The 22,691-nt window shown below is 39.0% G+C and overlaps 1 protein-coding gene across 7 annotated transcripts in view; it reads left to right on the forward strand.

The window, feature by feature from the left end:
* Positions 1–4,755: 4,755 nt before the first annotated feature.
* The window catches only part of LOC110841552 (sal-like protein 1), a 223,696-nt gene continuing 205,760 nt past the window's right edge, over positions 4,756–22,691 (forward strand). For all 7 annotated transcript variants that reach the window (XM_087353458.1, XM_087353453.1, XM_087353455.1 and 4 more), the window contains exon 1: positions 4,756–5,605. In XM_087353458.1, the coding sequence (XP_087209584.1) occupies positions 5,530–5,605 (76 nt within the window). In that variant the 5' untranslated portion in view covers positions 4,756–5,529. The remainder of the gene's footprint in view (positions 5,606–22,691) is intronic.

The raw sequence follows: 22,691 nt of genomic DNA on the forward strand, positions 1-22,691 counted from the left end.
GACAGTGCGTCTGGGGGATGTTTCCTTCCGCTCTGCCCTCTGCGGACAGAGGTCTCTGATAACCCTTCATCCTCGGTCCGCACCGCAGGGGCTCGATCAATTTACTGAGTACTGACATGCGGAGATGTATGCATGGGGGTCGATAAACTGCGAATCGCACTGTTACTGTACCATTATATTTTATACTTGACAGATTTCATAGCCACTCAATTTATTAGTCTACTCTGCGCAAGCTTCTGTAGGATTAATTCCCAATAATTTGCAAGCCTCCAAGGGAGTTTTGCGGTCCTAAACAGCGAGGACTGCAATTTAAAAGCGAAATTTATTGGGTCGGAGGGTGCATTGCATAACTGTTGGAAGGCTGCTTTTCTGACTTTATATTTTTCCAGACGTTCTTTAAGATGTCAAGCCTATATATATTGGATTAATCTCGTTGTTTGCGATGTGTTTGTTGAACCGAAGGGCCGACAAGACAACGTGTAGCTATATACGAGGTGCGATCGGAAAGTTTCAAGACTGTGTCAATAGCGGGCGAACCGGATGTAGTACGAGCTTCTGCCGCTAGGGGGTGCGGCCTACATTCATAGTGAATCAGTGTGCCAGCCGGCATCATCGAATTAGCATTTGTTTCTTAGTTACGGGCGTTTTGGTAGTGCATTACACCGACCCTCCTGCGATTTCGGAATGGCGTGTGCATCAAATTTTGCCAAAGACTCGCCAAAACGGCTACGGAAACCTATGAAATGCTAAAGCAAGCATATGGGGAGTCCGCAATGGGTCGTGCACAAACTTTTGTGTGGCATTCACGTTTTAAAAATGGCCGAACCTCTGTCGATGATGACGAGCGTTCTGGACGACCATCTTCGAGCACAACGCCCGAAAATGTTACGAAGATTCGGCAGGCCATTCACGAAGATCGACGTCGTACCATCAACGACTTGTGCGACATTGTTGGGATAGGCTATGGGACCTGTCAGCTGATTCTAAAGGAAGAACTCCACATGCGACGCATTCTGTCTGAGGACCAGAAGCAGAATCGACTTCTCGTTTGTCAGGAGCTCAAAGATGTTGCAAGAACCGACCCCAACTTCCTTTCTAAGCTCCGTGTGACTTGTTCCTCTTCCCAAAGATGAAAATTCAGCTAAAGGGAAGGAGATTTGAGACGATAGAAGAGATTCAGGCAGAATCGCAGATGGTGCTTGACAGGCTGACAAAGAAAGATTTCCATGGATGCTTCCAGGCTTGGCAGCGGCGCTGGGATCGTTGTGTTCACTCCCAGGGGAACTACTTCGAGGGTGATGGATGAATTTAATACCTGAGATAAGTGTACGGGTTTTTATACGCGCAGTCTTGAAACTTTCCAATCGCACCTCGTAAAGGAATATGTTATTCAAATCGCGATATATTTCAACCCTCGGCTCATTATTACGTGGTTTTAATTATTCTAATCCGGAAAATGACAGACCACTGCAGCTAGGACCCGTAATAATCTAGCAACATGACGTCACTCCACGTGTAAGATAAAACAGGACGAAGCAGACACGTGACTGTACTCGTGCCTGTTGTAAGCTTTGTGTCAGTCAAATGTGAGGAAATTCGCGGTAAATAAAGTACGTTCCCGTTTCAGAGAAATTCAGAAGTCGGTTTGACCTCCCCTTCAGCTTCAAGCCCTGGGTGACCGCCCTTATATTCCAAATTGAAGACCGGTCCTTGCCCTACGCACATGAAAGTCTCTCATTTCCACTATCAGGCTACAAGTTCTACAATTCCTCGCCGTTGCACTGTTTGAAATTGTTAAAATAAAAACTGTTTCCTTGTTAATTCATAGGTAGATCTGAGTTAGTATCTGTCTCAATACATAATTTTACATAGTCTCTTAAATCAGATGTTCTATCAGAGATAGAATGTATTTCTAATCGTCATTAAATCAGATGGTGAATATTAATATTCTTGCTTCCGAAATTTTTAATGGAGTTTTACCAAACCGTCTGGACGAAAGTTGTGTGCCTCTGGACTATATTTTACTAAATATTATTTCGTGGACCTTGTGTTCGCAATTGCCATCGTGTCGGTATTGCTAGTGATAAGATTTTAAAAATTGCATGAATGATCTAAGATGGCACAATATTAATACATACCGTCAAAATGCTTCCATTAGTTTAAAAGAAATTTAGATGAAAGTCACAGTTCAGTCTTTCTTAATAAAATTATCAAAGTAGAGCAATGAAAGCTGTAGATTGGCTGACAAAGACTCTTGATAGGTCTCGCTGGACAAAGGTGTTGGCAGGGATCAGATAAGAGTCGGGCTCAGGCCATACTTTGAGAACAGAGCCGGCGATACGAGATCTTAATTAATGAGGAGCCACTCAAATCATCACTTACAGTTGATCAAAGTCCATGGCCGTGAACAGATGCCATTGTCGCGGGCCTTACTTAGACAGTGGATCCGAGAGTCGTGTCAATCCATTGAGACTGTCCAGTTCCTCTCTCTCTCCCTTTGCGTTCTACGATTTTATCTCGAAGTCTGACGCACCACGTGTGAATTCGTCCACCCATGACATGAGGAAGGTGCTGATCTCCACGAGGTATCGTCTAAGGACCGACAGGAGAGATTGGGCTACTTATAATTTAGTCGCTAAACTGTGCGAATTTTTCACTTTGTCGTTCTGAAAAATCTCCAATTCCCTCAACTAGCCAAGAAATTCCCTAGTAAACACCAAAAAACACCTTCCGCGTGTCTTTAAGTCTTTCTCAAGCGGTCTTTTACCTTCAGACTAAGGAAAAATGTCTCATCCGAAATGAAAATCTAAGATCAGCAAAATTAACATTTGGGAATATTTCTATTTTTGCGAAATCAAATATTTAATGAAGATGACTGTCTACTGGGTTGATTGCGCGGTGTAGTATAGTTGAAGTTTACCGACGTTTTACAGGTCCCTGCTGCCTCCATCATCAGGGCGACCAGACTACACGACGCAAGAGTTCAGACTCAGAAGACCATGTGGTCACTTGAAAATATCCAAACCCCGACCCCTGTCCTCATTTACGAGTCCAGCTGCGTCCAGATACCTAATTGTTCGCAGCTACAAAATGGAGAAGACTCTGAAGGTTCCGGAAACATAAATCAGTTTCGAAGGGGCGAGGGCTGTTTCGCAAGGAAGACAGATGAACTAATGGGCTTATCTGGGCCCGTGTAGCCTATTCAGAGGAGACTGTTGCTATATGTGCCTCGAGTACATTCTAAAACTTTCACACAATTGCTTCACTTAAGTCATAATTCCGAGCACAATCGACCGACGAAATCAACCTTAAAGTTAGAATTGGTTTTATACTTCAACGATAGAAATAGATTACGTATCGACTAAATAATATTTAAGAACTCGGTCCTTACCGCAAAGAAAACGCGGCACTTCACCATTACAGAACTCAAATGTTAAATGTTTTTTGACGAAATAATCCCCGTTTACAGCGAGAATCATTCGAAACCCATAATACAAAATTAAGATTTATTGATTGTTAAACGAAATGGTATATAAAGTTACCACTCGCCTTTAAAGTGTTAAATAATAGGTTACAGCTTACAGATGAGCTTCATACTGCGACTGCAAGTCGACTACAGGCAAGTTATAAGTCGAAAGCTTCCTGTTTTTAATCGTAAATAGCATTTTAATCTAAAATTATTCTTTGTCAGAACTTTTTCCATCGTCTGTTCTTTAAAATCACGACGTTTCGAGGGCAGGTTCTGTCTCCGTCTTCAGGTGAGAGGTACCTACTTGGGTCCCTCAGATAGAGCTAGTCTCTGTCACTGGACCAGCGATGTTAAAGAACAGACGATGGAAAAAGTCTTGACAAAGAATAATTTTTAATGTAAACTACCGTCTTCAAAACCCTTTCAAAATAGATTTTTAATCTGACTAGCAAGAATATTTGGCCTATTTTTACAATAATATTACAGCCCAAATACTATAGGCTTAAATATATATTTTATTTAATAAAATTGATACAATATATATATATTTATTTATTTGTGGTTTCAAAACAACGCTCAAATTATATTGTTTTGAATTGTGGGATGATTAATAAATTTCCTGAAGAAATCGGAAGGTTAGGTCTGTGTAAGGAAGCTGTTGTGGTCCAGTTTTAAAGCATTATCGTAATCTCCGGGTCGAGATTCGAATCCGAGACGAAAAATTCTAACCAGTCGGCCTCAAGGTTTGGTAAATTGTCCTACTTTTAAAATAAACCTGTCTCTTCGTCTCTCAAAATCGCCCTCTCATTCGTTATGCATCTCATGAATCGTGTATGTACAATTAATTCTGTTTTTAATTTTAGGAAGATAATCTGTAGGACGTGGTAATTATAATGGAATCTGTTGTGACGTAGATATCGCACGGACGACGCCAAACGTCAGAAATATCTTTATGTTGTCGACGAAAGAATGTCCTGGGGATTTTATTGAAGGTCACAGGTGAGATCGAACTCAGGACTTATCTTAAAATTTGTCTACAATTCCAAAAGATAAATATCCCATTACGAAAACATCAAATTTCCCGAAGAAGAATCTGGAACCTGTTCTGTCACCGGAAGCAGCCTTCTTCCCACCTGAGTTCCCCTGGCAATGAATGAAAATTCTCATCCCCTCTTTTCCCGCCACTCCCCTTCCTTGTGAGTGGCTGCATTTCGTTCAGCCCAGCCATGGTTGAGCCCGCCCGTCTGTATGTCGCGGTGCTACGACGGTCAGTCTGGTCTGTGACTGCCCGCAGTCGCCAGCTCCGTGTGTTCCGGTGCTTAAAAGTGTGTTTTCCGTGTCGGTTTCCAAATGCTTGCCTCGGGAGATTTCAGGAATCGAACCTGGTGAATAACAGCGAACGCCAGGAGAAAAAATCCAAATCTTCATCGCGATACAAGTGAAGTTCTGTGGATCCACGCGAGGGATATGAGACATGTTGCGCCTCACAGCGGCCGAGAACCGAGTCAGAGCCTCATAAGCTCCCCCGAGTGACGCCCGAAGTTTGCCGAACGGTGTAATATACATTATTTGATGCGCGCACTCATAAGCAAGTATAATAGGTGAACGCCTGTGTAGGCGAGTGAGCTTCGACTCGACAGTGGGTGCCGCTGTAGGCTAGTGAGCGGTCGGGTGCATGAGCACTAGCTTCCATAACAACAACAGACACTCCCCGCGCCTCTCCGCGCAGCTATCATATCCATATTTATGTTACCGCGCAAGCCAATAGCAACAGAGCTCTGCGCCGAGTGGGATTATCATAATCTCCAGCCGCCAATATTGATAATCATAAATTGTGACCTGCGCACAGGGGCGGACATGTGGATAAATTAGGGGTGGGAGTCAGTGAAGGAGGGGTAGAGGACGAAAGAGAGGTGGGAGAAGACAATTTTGAGCGAAGTTTGTCATTTGGTTCGCTACCAGCGATAGTGGTGGACCCCAGCACAGATTATATACAACAGAAAAAAGGCGTAAAGGAAAAATCAAGGAGGAGGTTAGGTGAGAGGACGGCGATACAGACCATGTCACGTCGGAAACAGGCACGTCCGATCCGACACTTGGAGTCAGAAGACGGACTGGCCACGTCTTTGCCCAATGGTAAGTATGTTACTTTGCATGGAAGTTTTTTTTTTTTGTGAGTGTGTGTTCATTACCACGAGGTGAGGTGACATCGAAGTGTAATCGACCTTATTTTACTCCTGTTCCGAGCAACGGAAGAATGTATTCGTCGACCGACGCCCCTTCAACGACGCCTGCAGCCATCAGACGTCGATCGTTGCCACATCTTCTGTGTGATCAGTGTTAACAGTGCCTCAAGAAAGAATTCATCTTCGGAATGCGTAAACATGTACGTAGTGGTGGACTGTTCGATGTAAATGTGGTATAGAGCCACTTTGTGGCACTCTCGAATAGTTGAGGGGAAAGGTAGAAAGGCGAGTGTTGACGTGTTGGAAGTTATTCGGTAGCGAGAACGAAAGTTTTCGCGGCTACAGGTGGCTTATCCGCCGACAAGGCTTGTAAGGCCTCGACGCCCGCTCCGTGCGTTTGTGATCGAGTGCCGTGTTAGTTCATGTCGGTAATAGCTCGTGAGTTTGATTGCGAACTCACTCTAACATTACACAAGTCTCGTAGAAAAGAAGTTCACTTGTTCTCAATTACATCGATTATTAACGATCGACTATACAGTGCAGAGTTCCCCAGTTGGAACTTAATAAAAGTCTTATCGTTGGACGTTTCTCAACGAGAACGAGAGAAAAGTACATATTTCTTTACGATATTGACGGGGTCTTGGAATATAGAATATCTGTAGTAACACTTCATTAATATCTGTTACATCAATAACGAAAGTTTCGTGTTATTCTCATTTTGAAACGATTATAATAAGCTAATAACGAGTCGCGTATTTAAAAAATATCTCCTGTAGGATCGTCATATTTACGACTTGTCTTAAGTATTGTTTCTGGCATTAAAATATTACTTTTAACCAGGATCAATTGATTAAATAACTTTCTATAACGGCGTTATTGGTGTGAATTTAAGCGATATTTGGTGTGCAAAATCATTACGTTTTGTATAAGAGACTATTAAGAGTAGTTAAGTGTTAAAACTATGTAGCAGCCCGCATCATACGGTATAGGCCGGGTTTAAGAGATTATGAAGGAAATTTGACTGATTACGAAAAGTTTAACTTAATTAGGAGAAAATTTTAATAATTGAAGACCCACAAATATTACTTCTAAATAACATTTGACGGTTCGAGACAAAGTTATTTAAAAAAATAAACCGATGTTAGAGTATGTTGTTACTGAAGATTTGAAATGTTTTGACGTACGCGAAAGTTTTTGAGAGTATTTCAATTTAACTGCTAATAACGTTCACCTTTCACACCCCCAAGCACAGAAAACACATAATAAATGACTGCGATCTGAAACAACACAAATAGCTTTTATATTTCTCTGCGAAAAACCTAACTTTATGTAAGTTTACTCCTTTTCGCCGATTAATATTCCTGTGACAATGATATGGCTAGTGTTTCCGGAAATTGATTCTGCAGATACATTTAAATTTTAGTTACGTTGTTGATTTAAATGTTCTGTGAAAGTTTCAACTCATCACAGCGGCCGCGCTGTGTGTGTCCGATATGTTCGCCCGGGGTCTAGACGTGCATCGGAATTGCGAGTTTGAATGCTACTCGGGGCCGATATCTACCCTTTTTTGTCGATTTCTGTCAAGGAATCCCTACCAAATATCTAAGGACCCACAGTTTCAGAAAGAATAAATAGAAAACTCTAGGCAGTTTAACCAATGACGGAGAAATACGCGTTGAGTATAAATTTTCTACACGCGTATAAAATATTTTTTAAAACCTGCCCCTGTGTTTGTTTCATTGAATCAGTAAGTGATTCGTATCATAAAGAACTTAAATCGGTTTAGTTAGTGTCCTTAATAACCAATAGCCTACGTATATAAGCGTGGTATTCTCGGGGCTCAGTGACGAATAGCTTATGAAGTGAACAACAAGCCTATGACAATAGGATATTGAGGAGATTTAAAACATGTCATGGAATTATTAACGTAATAAAGTTTCGTGTGATTTATAACACAATCAGGCTATAATAACATGCTTTAAAATATATTAAATAAGGAATAATTTCGATTTGAGTGTGATTTTGTATTGAAATCGTGTGGTAACTTTGGGGAGTTACAAATGAAGTGATCAGCGTGGTATCTTTTCAAATTTCAGATCAAATCGGGTGGTTGCAATCTCAGAACAGCTACAGTTTCGTTACGTGTATACGAAATTTATGATTTCTGCTTACGCCGACTGCCACAAGAGTGTCACGTGTTTGAGCCCCCTTTGGCTGTTTATCAGCAGCGTTAAGACCGCACTTTGCGCGAGATTGTGCTGAAACTTCACGCTGTCGTCGGGGGCTTCGTTAATATCGCACACAGATTTCAATTCATCCGTTTTTAGATCAATTACATTTCAAGAAATACGCACTATAACCTACATTATACTAATTACATAAATTGTAATAGCCTAAACGGTACACTGTTTTAAAGAAAAACATCGGAGGTTTAGGAAGTACGATTAATATAATCTAGTCAGTATATATTAAATTTTGTCCGTCTAATCACAATAATTCTTATTAAATATTAAAATATTACAATAATTAACATTTAAAATATTTAAAATATTAAATGATGTTCTTTATCGAAATATTTTACTATTATGTTTCGTTTCGAAGTTCAGCTTTACAAGTAATATCTTTTTCGAATATTTCAGAGTGCAACGAAAAAAACACGTGTATTTCTTCAGGAACCCAAGTTATTAACATGGGATACCATGGCTAATTAACAATACAGTTTCTTTCGTAACTTATACATACTCCTCTCTTGTATTGGACTTATGTAATGCCTTCCAGTAAATCACATACAACCATGTTCACATTTGTATTTAGTTTTTAATCCAGATTGAAATTAAACGGTGGACAAAATCGGTGATACACTGCTGTTCGTCGCTGAAAAGCTACCAGGGGATTACAAATTATATTACCGCAATAATATGTGACACAACTGTGCAGGTTACCGTAGGCTCGTGGCCCATTGTAAATTAGCGGGTGGCTGTGTGTCAGAATTGTGTTGTAGTGTTGTAGTGTTCTCCGGGAATTGAAATGGAACTTATTAAACAGACGTAAAATATTAGCCAAAAGACGTACAACACGTGTTTCTTCGAAGTGTTCAGATGACCTGGCCGCAGTGTTCAGAAATCTTAAAGGAATAAAAATTTTGCCTAAAAGTTTAAACTCGATTAATCTCGGTCGACTCGTTTAGGGTGTGGACCTTCGGATTCCATAAAAGGCAGAGAATTTTAGCGTCAGATGAGCGACTGTAAGCGTCTAAAAATCACTCCTCGAAGGAGTCAGAAAACAAAATTACATATTTTTTGTAGAATATAGTCTTTCGTTACAGGAATATTTCGATTTTGGCACGTTTTAAGTCTCTCTATTTCAAATTATATTAGACATTAGTTTGTGATTATTAAATCTTGAATATTAATTAATTTTTGTATGTTTAAATATTTTGTTCTGTGATACTGGAATGAAGATGACGATGTTGCTCTGAGCTGTGACGCCGTGTGGACTCGTAACCTAAGCAGATACCAATGTTTCGGAGAATCATACTGTATCCATCTTCATGGCTGTAGCTCAGGGTCTACTGTAAAAATTGGCTGTGTTAAGAGTATTGATTATTTCATAAAGATTGCAGATTAGGTTCTTTGATATCCTTTTACGTGGTTACTCACCTTTCGAAGGAAATTATCGCCTCCATCTTGAAGGTAGAATAGTCGAAACTTATGTTAACTCATTTTTCGAAGCTTCCTTACTCCCCGAATCCTTGGAAATAAGATTCTACCGTTGTGAGCTAGTCTTTTGTTTTCCCACCCCGAAAGTCCACATTCCTAATACCGGAAGAGGCACTTTGCTTAGAAACCTATAGCCCATGGGCTAAGAACTTACTGTGGAGTGCAAGGCAGTTTTCTAAATTCGCACTGCACTTATAGGTCAGATTAATAGTTCATGCTTTAAGTCACAGTTCCACATAAGACACACAAGATTGCAACATTTGTCATGGGCACTCATTCATGTAGGCGCAAGTGGTTTGAAATTGTCTGTAAAAATAACTTTTCTCGGTTTTACGGGTCTAGCCCATTCTCTGAGACGGGCATACAGCACATTTAACGACATTACAGAACAGCAAATTAGCGAAGTGACTATGATGAATCGTGAACAATGTTCTCATTACCCGGCAGCTTAACCTGTATTTGATGTCCAACGATGTGGTCTTCATGGATCATCAGATTTTGCTGGACGGGACAGAATTTCTAAATATCCTTCATTCCTCCAGAATGAATATTCTTTGAGGAACGTTCATCAGATTCGTTTCATAGCTCAGGATTTTGTTTGCACACGCATGGACTGTGGGAAGAAACAGCTTAGGCAAATAGGATCACAGATTCGGGAGCGATTTGTACGGAGGTGATGATGAATTTGTGTAGGAATTGGCATGATAATATTTAATCACTCAAAAAATATTTGGCCAACATATCGGGCGATCACGACATTAGGGGAACTTCAGAAAACCGCCATTTTAAGATCTTAATACAGCATTCGAAGGACGCTGTCGTAAAATATATAGTTATCTCTCACAATAAAACTATATAATACATAAAACACATATTAAAAACAAAGTGTATTTCGGAAAAATCTGTACCTCAGGGGCAAAGTTTGTCTCGGGTACATAGAAGTAAATACCCTATAAAGTGGCGAATAGATGAAATAATAATATAACTGCTGTTAATAAAAGTGCGATACTCTGCCTGCTTTAACGTAGTATGTAGAAAGATTCTGCTGAAACCTGGTTATCGGTAAATCCGTAATTTCATCTCTCTCGGATGGGAAACTTTGTTTCTAGCCGTCATGGGACCAATGTCGAGAGTTGAGCAAAGGTGCTGATAAGAATATTTCGACCGAAGGTTTCGGAAGTATCAGGACAATGCAGATAGTTTCTTTTATAATCATAATATACACTTAAAATTGATTAGGATGATAAAATCTGAGGGTAGGAGTGGTCAGGCATGTACCATACAGAAGGACAGATTAGAAATCATTCAGAATTTTAGTCTGATAAACTTGATCTGGCTTGAGATCACAAACATAGATGGGAGAACAATTTTGAAAAAGATCTTCAGGGAATTGTCAATACGCGATGGCAGAATGAAGAAATATATACGAATTCTATTACTGACTTTAATTATATCGCATTAGATATGTAAGCGTCCGTCTTCTTTCTAAGATCGGAGGCACAACAAGCATCAGTGATCTTGAGGTGTGGCAGAAATTTGATTCATAGAAGAGAAACGGTATTTCAAAATGACGGAAGGAGTTTTGCGGTGTGTTGGAGTCCATCTTCCTCTACTCCTCTACCTGTCTCTTCTGTTTTCAACTAATATTCCGTACAGTATAAAAAATAAACACTGTTTATATATATTTACAGACTGGAGGAGCGTGGGTTATTTAGTGACGCTGTATAAACTGCTCACGTTTGTTAAATTCTGAAGGAATGCGTTAACAACAGTCGCTCGCTATTACAAGGTACTACCCCGGATTTCGCTTAGAAGAAAGACTACGGACAATGTCAGTGAGAATGTTCAGTGTTCGGGCCAAAAATCGAAGGGCCATCACCCAAAAACACGGAAAAGTTCAGACTCACCATTTGAGCCAACGCGTTCAGTTGAAAGTAATTAATATGCCACGCTTTTAAATATTGGCTGGGACTGCCTCAAAATGCTCCTCGAAGACTGAAGTTTTCTAATAAAATGCTACATCTAGTGGTCCAACACTTTTGAGTGGTGTTTGGGGCATCTGTAATTCATTAACACCCGTGTTAGAAACTCTTACACACACTTCTCCATATGAATGTGTGTTATAAATGCAATATATTACACTGCATTAATTACATATACATAAACATAATTTTTTGTCAGTTTTAAATAACTTTAAAACTTAATATATATCCAACATTTCCCACACCCTCTCATATTTCATCATTTTCTGTCTCCCAATGTCTCTGAGCATCCGTTAACAATCAGAAAATTTGACATCCAGTCGAGACTTTTACACGTCAGAACTACGCTCTCGATTGAACTGACTGGTGACTTCTTGTTACGTTTTCTGTTTATCCTTCATATAATTTATTCTAAATACTTAAACACGATATTTCATAGAGTATCACTATAAACTATAATTATTTATCAGCCTAAGGAAACGTTTGTAAATTCAAATGAAAATACCTTAGCCCTACGTCTAGAATGAAACAGCGGTTGATAGTTTTTAAGAACCTACAACTTCATAAGTTGACTTTAAGTTGTTAAAAACTTATTATGCCTATAGGTGTAACAACACAGAAGAAAAAAATCGATAAATCATTACAGGCCTGAGGTTTGACGGCGGTGAGAATTAGGATTGTGTCTTCGGTTGTGATGCAGTTTATGTCTTGAAGATCGTTAACAAAGTTTCGGGAAGACGTACCGCCTCCATATTTAGGGTAGAACTATCCGATATTTTTCTTCGTAACGTTGGTAACCATTTATAAGTCTGCGTGGCGTAACAACATAGAAAATCATAATTATTTTATAGACTTATTTCCACGTAGACTGTATGTTCCCTCCGTGACTTAAACGTTTTATTCCTTAATATTTTAATATTTTCCGTCAAATCACAATTTTAATAAGATAATAAAATATAAAATATTTAAAATATCATTTCACGTTCCGCATCGAATGATCGATTTACAAGTTGGAACTTGATATTTTAAATATTTTATATTTTATTATCTTATTAAAATTGTGATTTGACGGAAAATATTAAAATATTAACCTAATTCACAATATGACGCAAATATACTACCTTATGTTTTATTCCTTACTGAATGCCAATGATTGCGTTATAGAAAAGAGAGAATACTTTTTCTTCATTTCTGCAGAGAGCCAGTCTGTGGTAGGTCTACTCCTTGATACATGAGTGAAAAACAAACAAGAAGACGGTCAGAACACATATCGGACATTAACCTCGTTCTTAGTGATGATGATTATAATAATAATAACTAACTAACTAACTAGATGGCTTACCGAACCCGAAGGTTCATCACCGAATTAACCAAAGCCCTCCACCGGATCAAACCTAAAAGCTGAAGGCCCACGAATTGAAGGCGTATGAAATCGTTACAAAAAAATAATTAATTTAAGCGTAAAATTTTACAAAATTTGACATAAAAACAATTTTTCGAGAAACTAACTTCTTGGAGATGTTGGCTAAGATTTGTGACACCTGTTTTCGGAAATTCTAATCTTACGAATTTGTATTTAAGCGCCGCGTTGTGTGTGATAGGCCTTTGCTACGAAAGAATAACTTGCGTATTTTGAGCAGCGTTGCGTAACTGGACAGTCATGACTCTCGGGGTCTCTGAGACTGCACAGATTCTTTGAAAATAACACCTCAGAAAAAAAAATTCACATGGGTTACGCCCTGGAGGAAATTGATCGCAGTTTAACTCCAGGGATTCCGAGGTAAAACACTGAAAATATATCTGGATAGCTGGTCTTTAGGCCAGTATTTGAACTGATTATCTCCTGCAAATGAATTAGGAGTTTACTGTCCGGTCGGCCGAAAATTTTAGCATGTAGGGTGCAGCTAGCTAGGTACCTCAGATAGTGGACGCTGTCCAACTAACAGACTCTCTCCCCATATCTTGCCTTCATTATAGTGAAAACAGTGCTCTGAAGTTTTTCTGGAACACCAACACCAAATCACGTTTTATTGTAAATAATCTATAAACTTTACTCATTAAATAATTATCTTTCAAATTATATTGGCATTTTGAAAATAATGAATGGTCTTTTCTGTAACTGAATATAACAAATATGATTCGTGCCCTAATATTATCATTTTTTTTTATATTAAGGGGCTTTTATCTAGTATTTAGTATAAGAATATTGTATCATGAAACTGCTTATGTAGATACGCATTTCAGTGATAGAATAATACAATTCCTTATGTGTATGTTAACGACACAAGGTTAAGTCAGCACCCCAGAAAGTGCACAGATGAGATATTGGTATCACTGTCGTCTTGTAAATTAACTATAATTTGTCCCGAAACGTCGTCAATAACAGGTTCCAACAGCAAGTAATTCTGTTCGCACTGACGGGATTTGTTACACCTCGAGCTCCATTCTTCCTTTGTGATGATACTAAACTTTTCCTCAACTAGTTTCATAGCATCGTCTAGACGGAAACTGACATTCTTTCTGGCAACATATTCTTTGACCAATCCCCATATCAGTTCAATCGGATTCAGATCTGGATGATATGGCGGCAAGCGAAGGGCAGAGTGGCCATGTTCAGCCAGTAGAGCGTCAATTTTGAATGTTTTAAATCGTGGCTTACGCAGTTTAATTAGAGAATATAATTCGCGCTTACACATTCAGTCACTGAAAGGAATGCTACGATCTGAAAGCCAGTCGATCATAGCAGTTTTTCTAGATGAAGAAGTTGGAGCCGGATTAAGTTGTACGTTATGGTAAGCTGCATTGTCCACTACTAATACCGAATTTGGCGGAAGGTTTGGAATTAACTTCGTTTTGAGCCATATTTCGTAGTTGTCAAAATTCGTATCGTGATGGTAATCTACCAGATTTTGTCCCCGATTTAAACATTAACAAAGCATTTGGAGTGAAGCCATTTTCATTGCCAGCATGTACGATGATGACTCTCTGTCCTTTGGAGACGGATACAAGTAGACCCCAGGCATGTCCTTTTATGTGTGAGAAGTGAATGTAGATGATAGGTTACCCCTAATTTCTGTAATGACTTATATTTCTCAAATAAGACAGTTTTTCTGTACGAATATCATCCTTTTCGATGAGATCTCTTCTATTACTTTCAGATTTACTCCAACTGAAGCCTAAATGTGTGTGTGTCGAGGCACAGCGGGTGGGGTGGGGAGATATAAACAACTGAAGGGAGATACGCGAGAAGATATAGTAATGTATTTGTCGTTACAATGCTGAGCGGCACTGGCGAGTCAAAGAAGAGAGACGACAAATAGATCTGGCTTGCAGAGCCGAGAGTGCTATAGCTTTTATATAGATCACCTTATCCAGTCCGAGATTAGAACAACTTGGTGTTAAAGCTGCTGGTTACAATCGAAGTGGGATTGAGAAATTGTTAAGTCAGGAATATGTGGGTCTATTATGGGATCTAACTTCTTTATTTACAGCTACAGAATGTGTAGAAATTGTGTAACTGCTTTAGTGAGTGGGATGAACTGAGATTTTGATGTAGTCCGGGGTTTCGTTGATTTGACCGTCACCCGGGAATCACTGACGCACTGATGGACGCCACAACCATCACCTCCTTTCCTTGCAACGCTCTAAATCAGCATCCCGTAATAAACAATCCATGCAGCGTCATTAAATAACTCAACCTAACAACTAATTATTTTGCCATTGAACCTTGAACTACAAAGTAGTAATAGCCTATTCAGAATTTGGGATATTTGGTACGCCTGTATCGTCGTAGGAGGGTGTATTTGGACTTTAGGACCTCTGGTCGGTGAAAGTGGTAGAGTACAATGGATAAAACTCTGTGTAATATTCGTCTTGAGAAACTGTTAATCCCTGAGCTGGCCTTTTGTACAGTGCGAAGGCCCACTTCTGTCTTCATGATCCCACCAGTACGTCCTGTCCAGAGCCAGATGAGTCCACTCCATGTTTTCACTTCTCTTAAGATCCATTTTAATATTATTCTACTACCGTGCTCACCTCGGTCCTGTCTGCATATCTCAGCGTCTCATGCTTGTTACATATTTTCCCATCTTCTCTCATTTGTTCGCCGTAAGAATATTTTTAAACAGCTATAAACTAAAAGAAACTCGTTATGCAATGTTAATGTAATGCATTAGTAGTTAAAATATGCGGGAATGCTTTCGTGCACAACTTACGTTTAATGCAAAATACATCATTACTGAATTTATTAAATTTCTTTTGAAAGCTAACTTAGTTAAAGGAATATTGCGCTTCGTAGCTGCAAATTCCACTGAGCAAAATGTAAGGAATTCAAATAAAATTGTTTATTTATTTATTTTTTTGTAAAATAATAACCATTTATTGCTAACGAAACGACATTGCAGTGATGATTTATATTGTAGCTTCTTACCTCTGATATTGATCGCTATTCAGTTCTGTATCATCGCTTTACAGCTTAAAGAATGTTGACTTGGAATGAGAGTGTTAAATCCGCTCTTTATCAAACCACTCGCGAGTCCAAGTTCTGGCTTATTAAACAACCAACTTGCTGTGCTAACTAGAAACACACAAAGACTTTGTTTCTTTCTTGATTTTGAAGTTATGTGACTATTAACAACAAATTGTAACTTCTATAGTAGGAGGGCAGTTTAGAAATTGTTAATATAGTCGCCTTATTGATTATGATTTTATATTCCTTGCAACATAGCAACGTTAGAATTTACTTCAATATCTTTGAGACAACGAACATCTAGGCTTATAAGTTAAACATTTGATTCTCCTTCGTTCGAAGTCACACGAATAACTGCATATCTGATAATTAATCTTACGACTTTGTATTGTGTATAGTAGGCCTTTGCAGACTATTATAGATGTTGATACAGTAACCTACTCCTTTTGAGTCCACACAAATTGACTATATTAATCACTCATGTTAAATTACTTGATGAATTTGGCTGTCTTCTGGAATGTTCTGCCTCGTAGTATGATATAAGTTTACGGTCGTTCTTTCACCGAATACGGGCCCCAATTAAAAGCCTGATGATCACATTTTAATGTCGAAACATGTCGCTTTTATTAAGTAATTTAACATTCGTCATTGACAGTCGTCACTATTGCAGTGTAGATGTAAAGTAAATATAATATAATATTATATTTTAAATCTAATAGGCTATTGTACATATATGATTATATATGAACTTAACACCGTTTACCATATTAGTTATATTATATGAAAGAGATGGCGGTTGATAAAATATTCTTGTTCGTTTTAATGTGTCTTTGCGGAGAGGAGAGGTTTTCACGGCGGTCTTCTGGGTCGTTGCGCCGTGTAGTCTGGTAGAAGTTTACCAGCGTTTCAGAGGTTCCTGCTACCTCCATCATCAGGGCGACGAGTTCGCCCACGGTTCTACAACCCAGAAGACAGCCATCTTTATGTTCTTTCTTGAAACGAAACTGCTCGATTGCTTACCGCGTAGCTTCGGGACTGTCATTAAATTCTGATTGGGGCCTCTGTTAGTCATTGCCGTAGACCTACGAAACTGTTCCGATTCATTGCCTGTTGGCAAGTCACTTTTGAATTTGATTTTATGGAATGTTTACCAATAATACTACATACCGCGAGACAATACAATCTGATTATAACTAAATTTGAATTAATTTTGACTTCGTTTTTCAAGTTTCATAAGAAGGAATGAGACTGTGACTCAGACAGGGTGTGTGGCGAGCTCTCGTGAGCACCGTAAGGAACCTTCGAGTTTCATAAAATGAGAAGAATTCGTTGATTAACTGGGCGACTGTCAGCTTCTCAAGAAGGGCTGTGCTCCATTGACATAGGTATTATTCTGCCTCATGATTTCTGTATGCCTTCACTCTATATTTCCGGAACTAAAAGTCGCGGTTCGATTCTAATCCAGGATTGCAATATCGCGTGTGTTTTTATGGTGTGTCGTAGTCCCTGACGAAATATTCTTTGCTAGTAACTTTAAATAGGCTGCGGCCACTTCATTTCGCATATTCCCAATTCGTCATTTAAAACCATCCTCCCATTCGACACTTCGTACTGTAAGCTTATGTATTTGGTACAGTGTCGTTAATAAAATATGAAACTGTACCTAATTACTGTCAGAGACAACACTGTTTTTTGGGGTGGTGTGGGTACTTGCTGTTCGGTATTGATAGATCTATTAGAAAGTTGGCCAATTTATAATATTCCGCTGGTGCCACCGGCTGGCGGGATGAGAGAATTGCAGAGAACAAGGGTAGAGAAGACCCCCGGATGGACGTCCACAGCTCCCAGTCATGTCTGTCAGAATATGAACACGCCTTCCTGCAATAACTGATTGTCTGTTTTTGCCTTAACTCTTATTGTCTTATTAAAATGTGGACATCGTATGTAAGAAAATCTGCATTGATTTATTACCAAAGTTTTTCTAATATACTTTTCTACGGGCTGCAGAAATTTACTGAGCTTAAAATAAATACATCCTGCTTTCATCTACCTGAGTGGCAGATTTGAGCTCTACATTTCGCGAAGTGAATTCATACATGATTAAAACGTCGTTTGTAACTAAGAACCCCGATCAATTCCGCGGCTGTAATTAGCATCCGCTGTTCATATCAGGTCTTCTAAACATAAATCTCTAACTTTAAGTTCTAGAATGATCTTACGTGACTTAATTTTCATTAAATTAATCATTTTAGGCCTATGTGCAGTCACATTCATCTATTCATTAATGATGCTAGGTGGCAGAATGCTTTATTTTACTCGTGTTGCTACCATTAGGGAGCTTTCAGAAGTACGTATATTTGGTGGGGGGGGAGGGGTAAAGATACGAAGACGTGTTGTCAGATATAACGTCAGAATTTTAATATTATTTATAATTTTAACACTAGGCTTATTCAAAAAATTCACTTCCTCAATACGTACGTTCCGTTTTCATCTGAAGTTTACGTTTGAAACTTCAGTGTTTCATTACGCACATATATAGCCTCTGTGGACGTCACGAGGTCTGCGTAGGCCTAAGAAAACCTTAAGTCTGTTTCAAACTGAATGAAATGTCGATACCTGACTCTGCTTGAACTCTTTAACGTTTCGATGATTTTAGCCACTGGTTAAATTTGACGACAACACAACTGGAATTGCAGACCGCGAATTCGATAGGCTGTAAGTCAGTTCGTAGGACTTTGTTGTCATCGAGCTCTGTCGGTCTAACAGGGGACGTTTTCAAAAAGAGTCTGCCCGTGCATTGTGACGTAGGCTTGTGATCCAATCTCCCTCTGGACTCGAGGAAGACGCTCGTTGCATCTCCTGCTACAGTATCATTACGGATCGAACTCCATGTGAGAAGCTAATAGTCGCTCAGCTTGTGAACTATTTCCCCCCCCCCCCCACAGCTATTACGCAACCCGACGGTTCCTAACCGTGTTCACAAGAACTCCCCATTCAACCCCACCCTGAGCCAGATAAATCCAGTCCTATTCAACTCCTGATTTCTTTATGATTTACTTGAATAGTGTGTTCAAATCTGAGCTCCGGTCTTCCATGTAGGCCCACATCGGGCTTCATTTCATGGTTGGGGGAGTATTCTAAAATGCAATCAAATCAAGTTGCCTTCCGTAGGGTTTCTGGTTATATGCTTAAAATTCTGCATACCGCGCAGTGTTGAATGCCTAAAATATAAAATCGCGCATACAAACAAACTGGTTACACTTTATAAAACGCTTTGTGCCAAAAGCGTTTCGACCTCATGAGGTTATCATCAGTGGCGAAAACATATTAATTCATTAGTCTGCCTATTAAAATCATATAATTCATAAATCAATGGGCTGTTATAATAATAATATATAATTCCTTTAAAATATCGTCTTTAAATTTGTTCCAGGTATAAAAAAAACTTTCTTTATCGTCTAATCCTACCTAAAATACTGAGCATCAGGGACTGGAAACAAAGTTGCCTTTTTACTATTAACAAATAACCTGCATGTAAAAAGTAACATAGGTAATAGTAATATATGGTTATGGCTGGGGGGATAATCTTAAAATGATCACTAATGATGTGAGGATGGAATAGTTGTGTACAGTATCATTAGGGAATAGTTTTAGTAAGAAAAAATGCTAATAGTGCTACGTATGTAAGGATTGTGGTTGTGAAAACCTGGTGTTAGGCGGCCACAGATCTCTGTATATAATTCTGAACCAAACTACATATTACGACTCAATCTTTTTGTGGACGGTTCTACTGGTGGGGTTTTGCTGGAAATTTCAAGGCTTTCTGAGCGACTACTAGATTCTTACCAAAGACTCTACTCAATGAAGTTAATTAGTTAATATGAATATATACAAGTAAAGTTGCGTTGTTGTTGTTAAATTAGACTTATATTGTGGTCTGAGTAGGCTGCGTCCAGATGTTTAAAGTTAATTACACATTAATGCCAGGAGAAGTGACGAATTATTTCCGTATTAGAAACTTCATATGAAAACATCTGTCATGTTCACAGAGCAAACATTTTTAATCGTTTCTCTTCAGTCACAAATCATGTCAGAAGAGCTGAGCATTGACGTGTTGTTCAATAGTGATTTCCGGAACCATTTTAAGTATCAGTAGGTACTGTTCATCCATCATAAATAAGCCTTCGTCCCTGGTATCAAAGCCAGAGAAAGGACGCAGGGATATAAAATTAAACAAAGTAAGTGCTGCTGTTCTGTAATAATTATGAATTTTGTCTGGGGAGGAGTCAGTTCAAAATAACTTTGTACAGCGCGAGCTTTAATCGTGACGTAAGAGTGCAGTCGCGCATAAGGCACGACAGACAGCTGTAATCAATCACCCCACATCAAACAGAAACTTCATCACACAGAAATTTTCTTCTTGGATTTTGCCTGAGTTGATCAAGAAACTCCACGATTTTTCTTTCCATATCTGCAGGTCATCGCGATGTACCTGTCTCTACCCTTAGCTACGGGGTCCCAGTTCACATCCCGTTCATTTAAGATCTATTTTAATGTTGCAGAACTATTCATGCCTAGGATTCTTAACAGGTTTCTCGCCTTCATGTTTTCCTTCTAAAAATTTTGCACGAATTTCTCATTAAAATTAAATTATTTGGTTATTCCGTCAAATCACAATGTATTTAAAATAAGATAATTAAAATATCATTCTGTGTTCCATATCGAATAATCGATTTACAATTGGAACAATTACAACATGTTTCGGTTTTATTAAACCATCATCAGGTGTAAAATTATATTAAATTTAAAACTCAATTACAATTTTGTTTACAATTTTTCGTAGTGTAGTGTAGTAAGTCACAATATGACGCAACTACACTATCTTACGAATTTCTTAGTTTTCCCATGCGTGTGGTACATACTCCGTTCATCTCTTTCTCCCTCATTTTATTACCCTAATATTAAACGATAAAAATAGAAATTATGAAGCTTCTCATTACTCATCTACTTTCAGGTTTCTCTTGCTTTGTCTCCTGGTCCAATTATTTTCCTCTGCTCCCCACAGTTTGAAAGACAAGTTTCAGTACCACATACAGAAGGAAGAGATAACGCCTTAATTGTATATATTTTAATCTTTACATTCTCATGTATCTGCTTAGGAGACGGGAACATAAACATTTTTGAACAGAGCGATCGAAGTAGTTTTAATTCTCTTCTATTTTTCTCGTAAACGGAATTATTATTCGTCTCTGTCTTTCTGTGTTTCTCGAATTCTGCCATATTCTCTGCTGCTTTTGTTAAGTACCTTCACACCCTGGACATGAAACATTAAGTTCATTAGACCTACTGAATTTATAACTTGTGTTGGGCAAGGCCGTGGTCTAGGCAACACGGAGTTTTCCTCCGTGGCATCCCAACAATTACTCCATTCACACACAGAGGAAGGCAATGGCAAACCACTTCTGGATCATCTGCCAAGAACGTATATGAACAGGTCCCAGTCCGAGAAAAGGATGGAAGGATCCTGTTCATATGGACCTGTCGTCAGACAGAACACTAAATAAATAATAAGATGAGGTGGTCTAGCGGTTAGAACGCTGGCCTTGTAATCCTGGGGTCTCGGGTTCGATTCCCGGCGGTGCCCGAATTTATAACTTGTGTTGGGCAAGGCCGTGGTCTAGGCAACACGGAGTTTTCCTCCGTGGCATCCCAACAATTACTCCATTCACACACAGAAGAAGGCAATGGCAAACCACTTCTGGATCATCTACCAAGAACGTATATGAACAGGTCCCAGTCCGAGAAAAGGATGGAAGGATCCTGTTCATATGGACCTGTCGTCAGACAGAACACTAATAAAATAATAATCTTTTTGTAACCAGAATCCGTGCAGTAACAGATACGACTGAAGATTATTAATATTCATTGGAATTTAAGCATGAAACTACATTGAATGTGGTTCAGCCATAAATACATTCTATATAGTCTAAAGCACCTAACCAAAACTTTCTCACAATAATGAGATTATACATAAGCGTAACAATTATGCAACGCAACGGAATGAGTTACAGGCCAATTGGAAACCATAATGGAACAGTTGTTATAAATATGCTTGCAAACGATTTGTTACGTGGATCTGTTCATACCGACTTACAGACAGAACCGAAGATTGCCTTCTTTTGTTAGATTGTACAGCGACTCAGTTTGACTGCAGTGGTTGTGTAGTCTAATAAAATGGAAAGTAGAACATAGCTGGTGACTAAGTCAGGATTATGAAGTAGATTATAGTATCATAAAATAGGCAGCTATTTGATGGTACTGTGTCATTATTCTCTAGAGAGAATATAATTATGGATGGTTATATTTCTAGACGATGCTAATTTCATTAATGTTATAAAATTAGTCTGGTTTTGTTTCGTTCTTCAGCTGTTAGCCAATTTTTGTGGCAAACAGTTGTTGACTTCAACTTCTATGCGTCTTGATCTGACAATAAAACCCCGTCTGACTCAAATAGTTGTGTAAGATTTGAGGTTATCACAACGGTGAGTATGAAGATTCCTGTCTTCTGGGTTGTTGCGCTGTGTAGTCTGGTCGATGTTAACCAACGTTTCAGAGGTCATTCTGCCTCCGTCATCAGGGCGATGAGTATGAAGATTTCTGTCTTCTGGGTTGTTGCGCTGTGTAGTCTGGTCGATGTTAACCAACGTTTCAGAGGTCATACTGCCTCCATCATCAGAGTATGAAGATTTCTGTCTTCTGGGTTGCTGCGCTGTGTAGTCTGGTCGATGTTAACCAACGTTTCCGAGGTCATACTGCCTCCGTCATCAGAGTATGAAGATTTCTGTCTTCTGGGTTGCTGCGCTGTGT

The sequence above is a fragment of the Zootermopsis nevadensis genome, unplaced genomic scaffold (genome assembly GCF_977971745.1).
Source record: "Zootermopsis nevadensis isolate Lab colony 2312 unplaced genomic scaffold, Znev_1.0 Znev_ptg000022l, whole genome shotgun sequence".
Lineage (NCBI taxonomy): Eukaryota > Metazoa > Arthropoda > Insecta > Blattodea > Termopsidae > Zootermopsis > Zootermopsis nevadensis.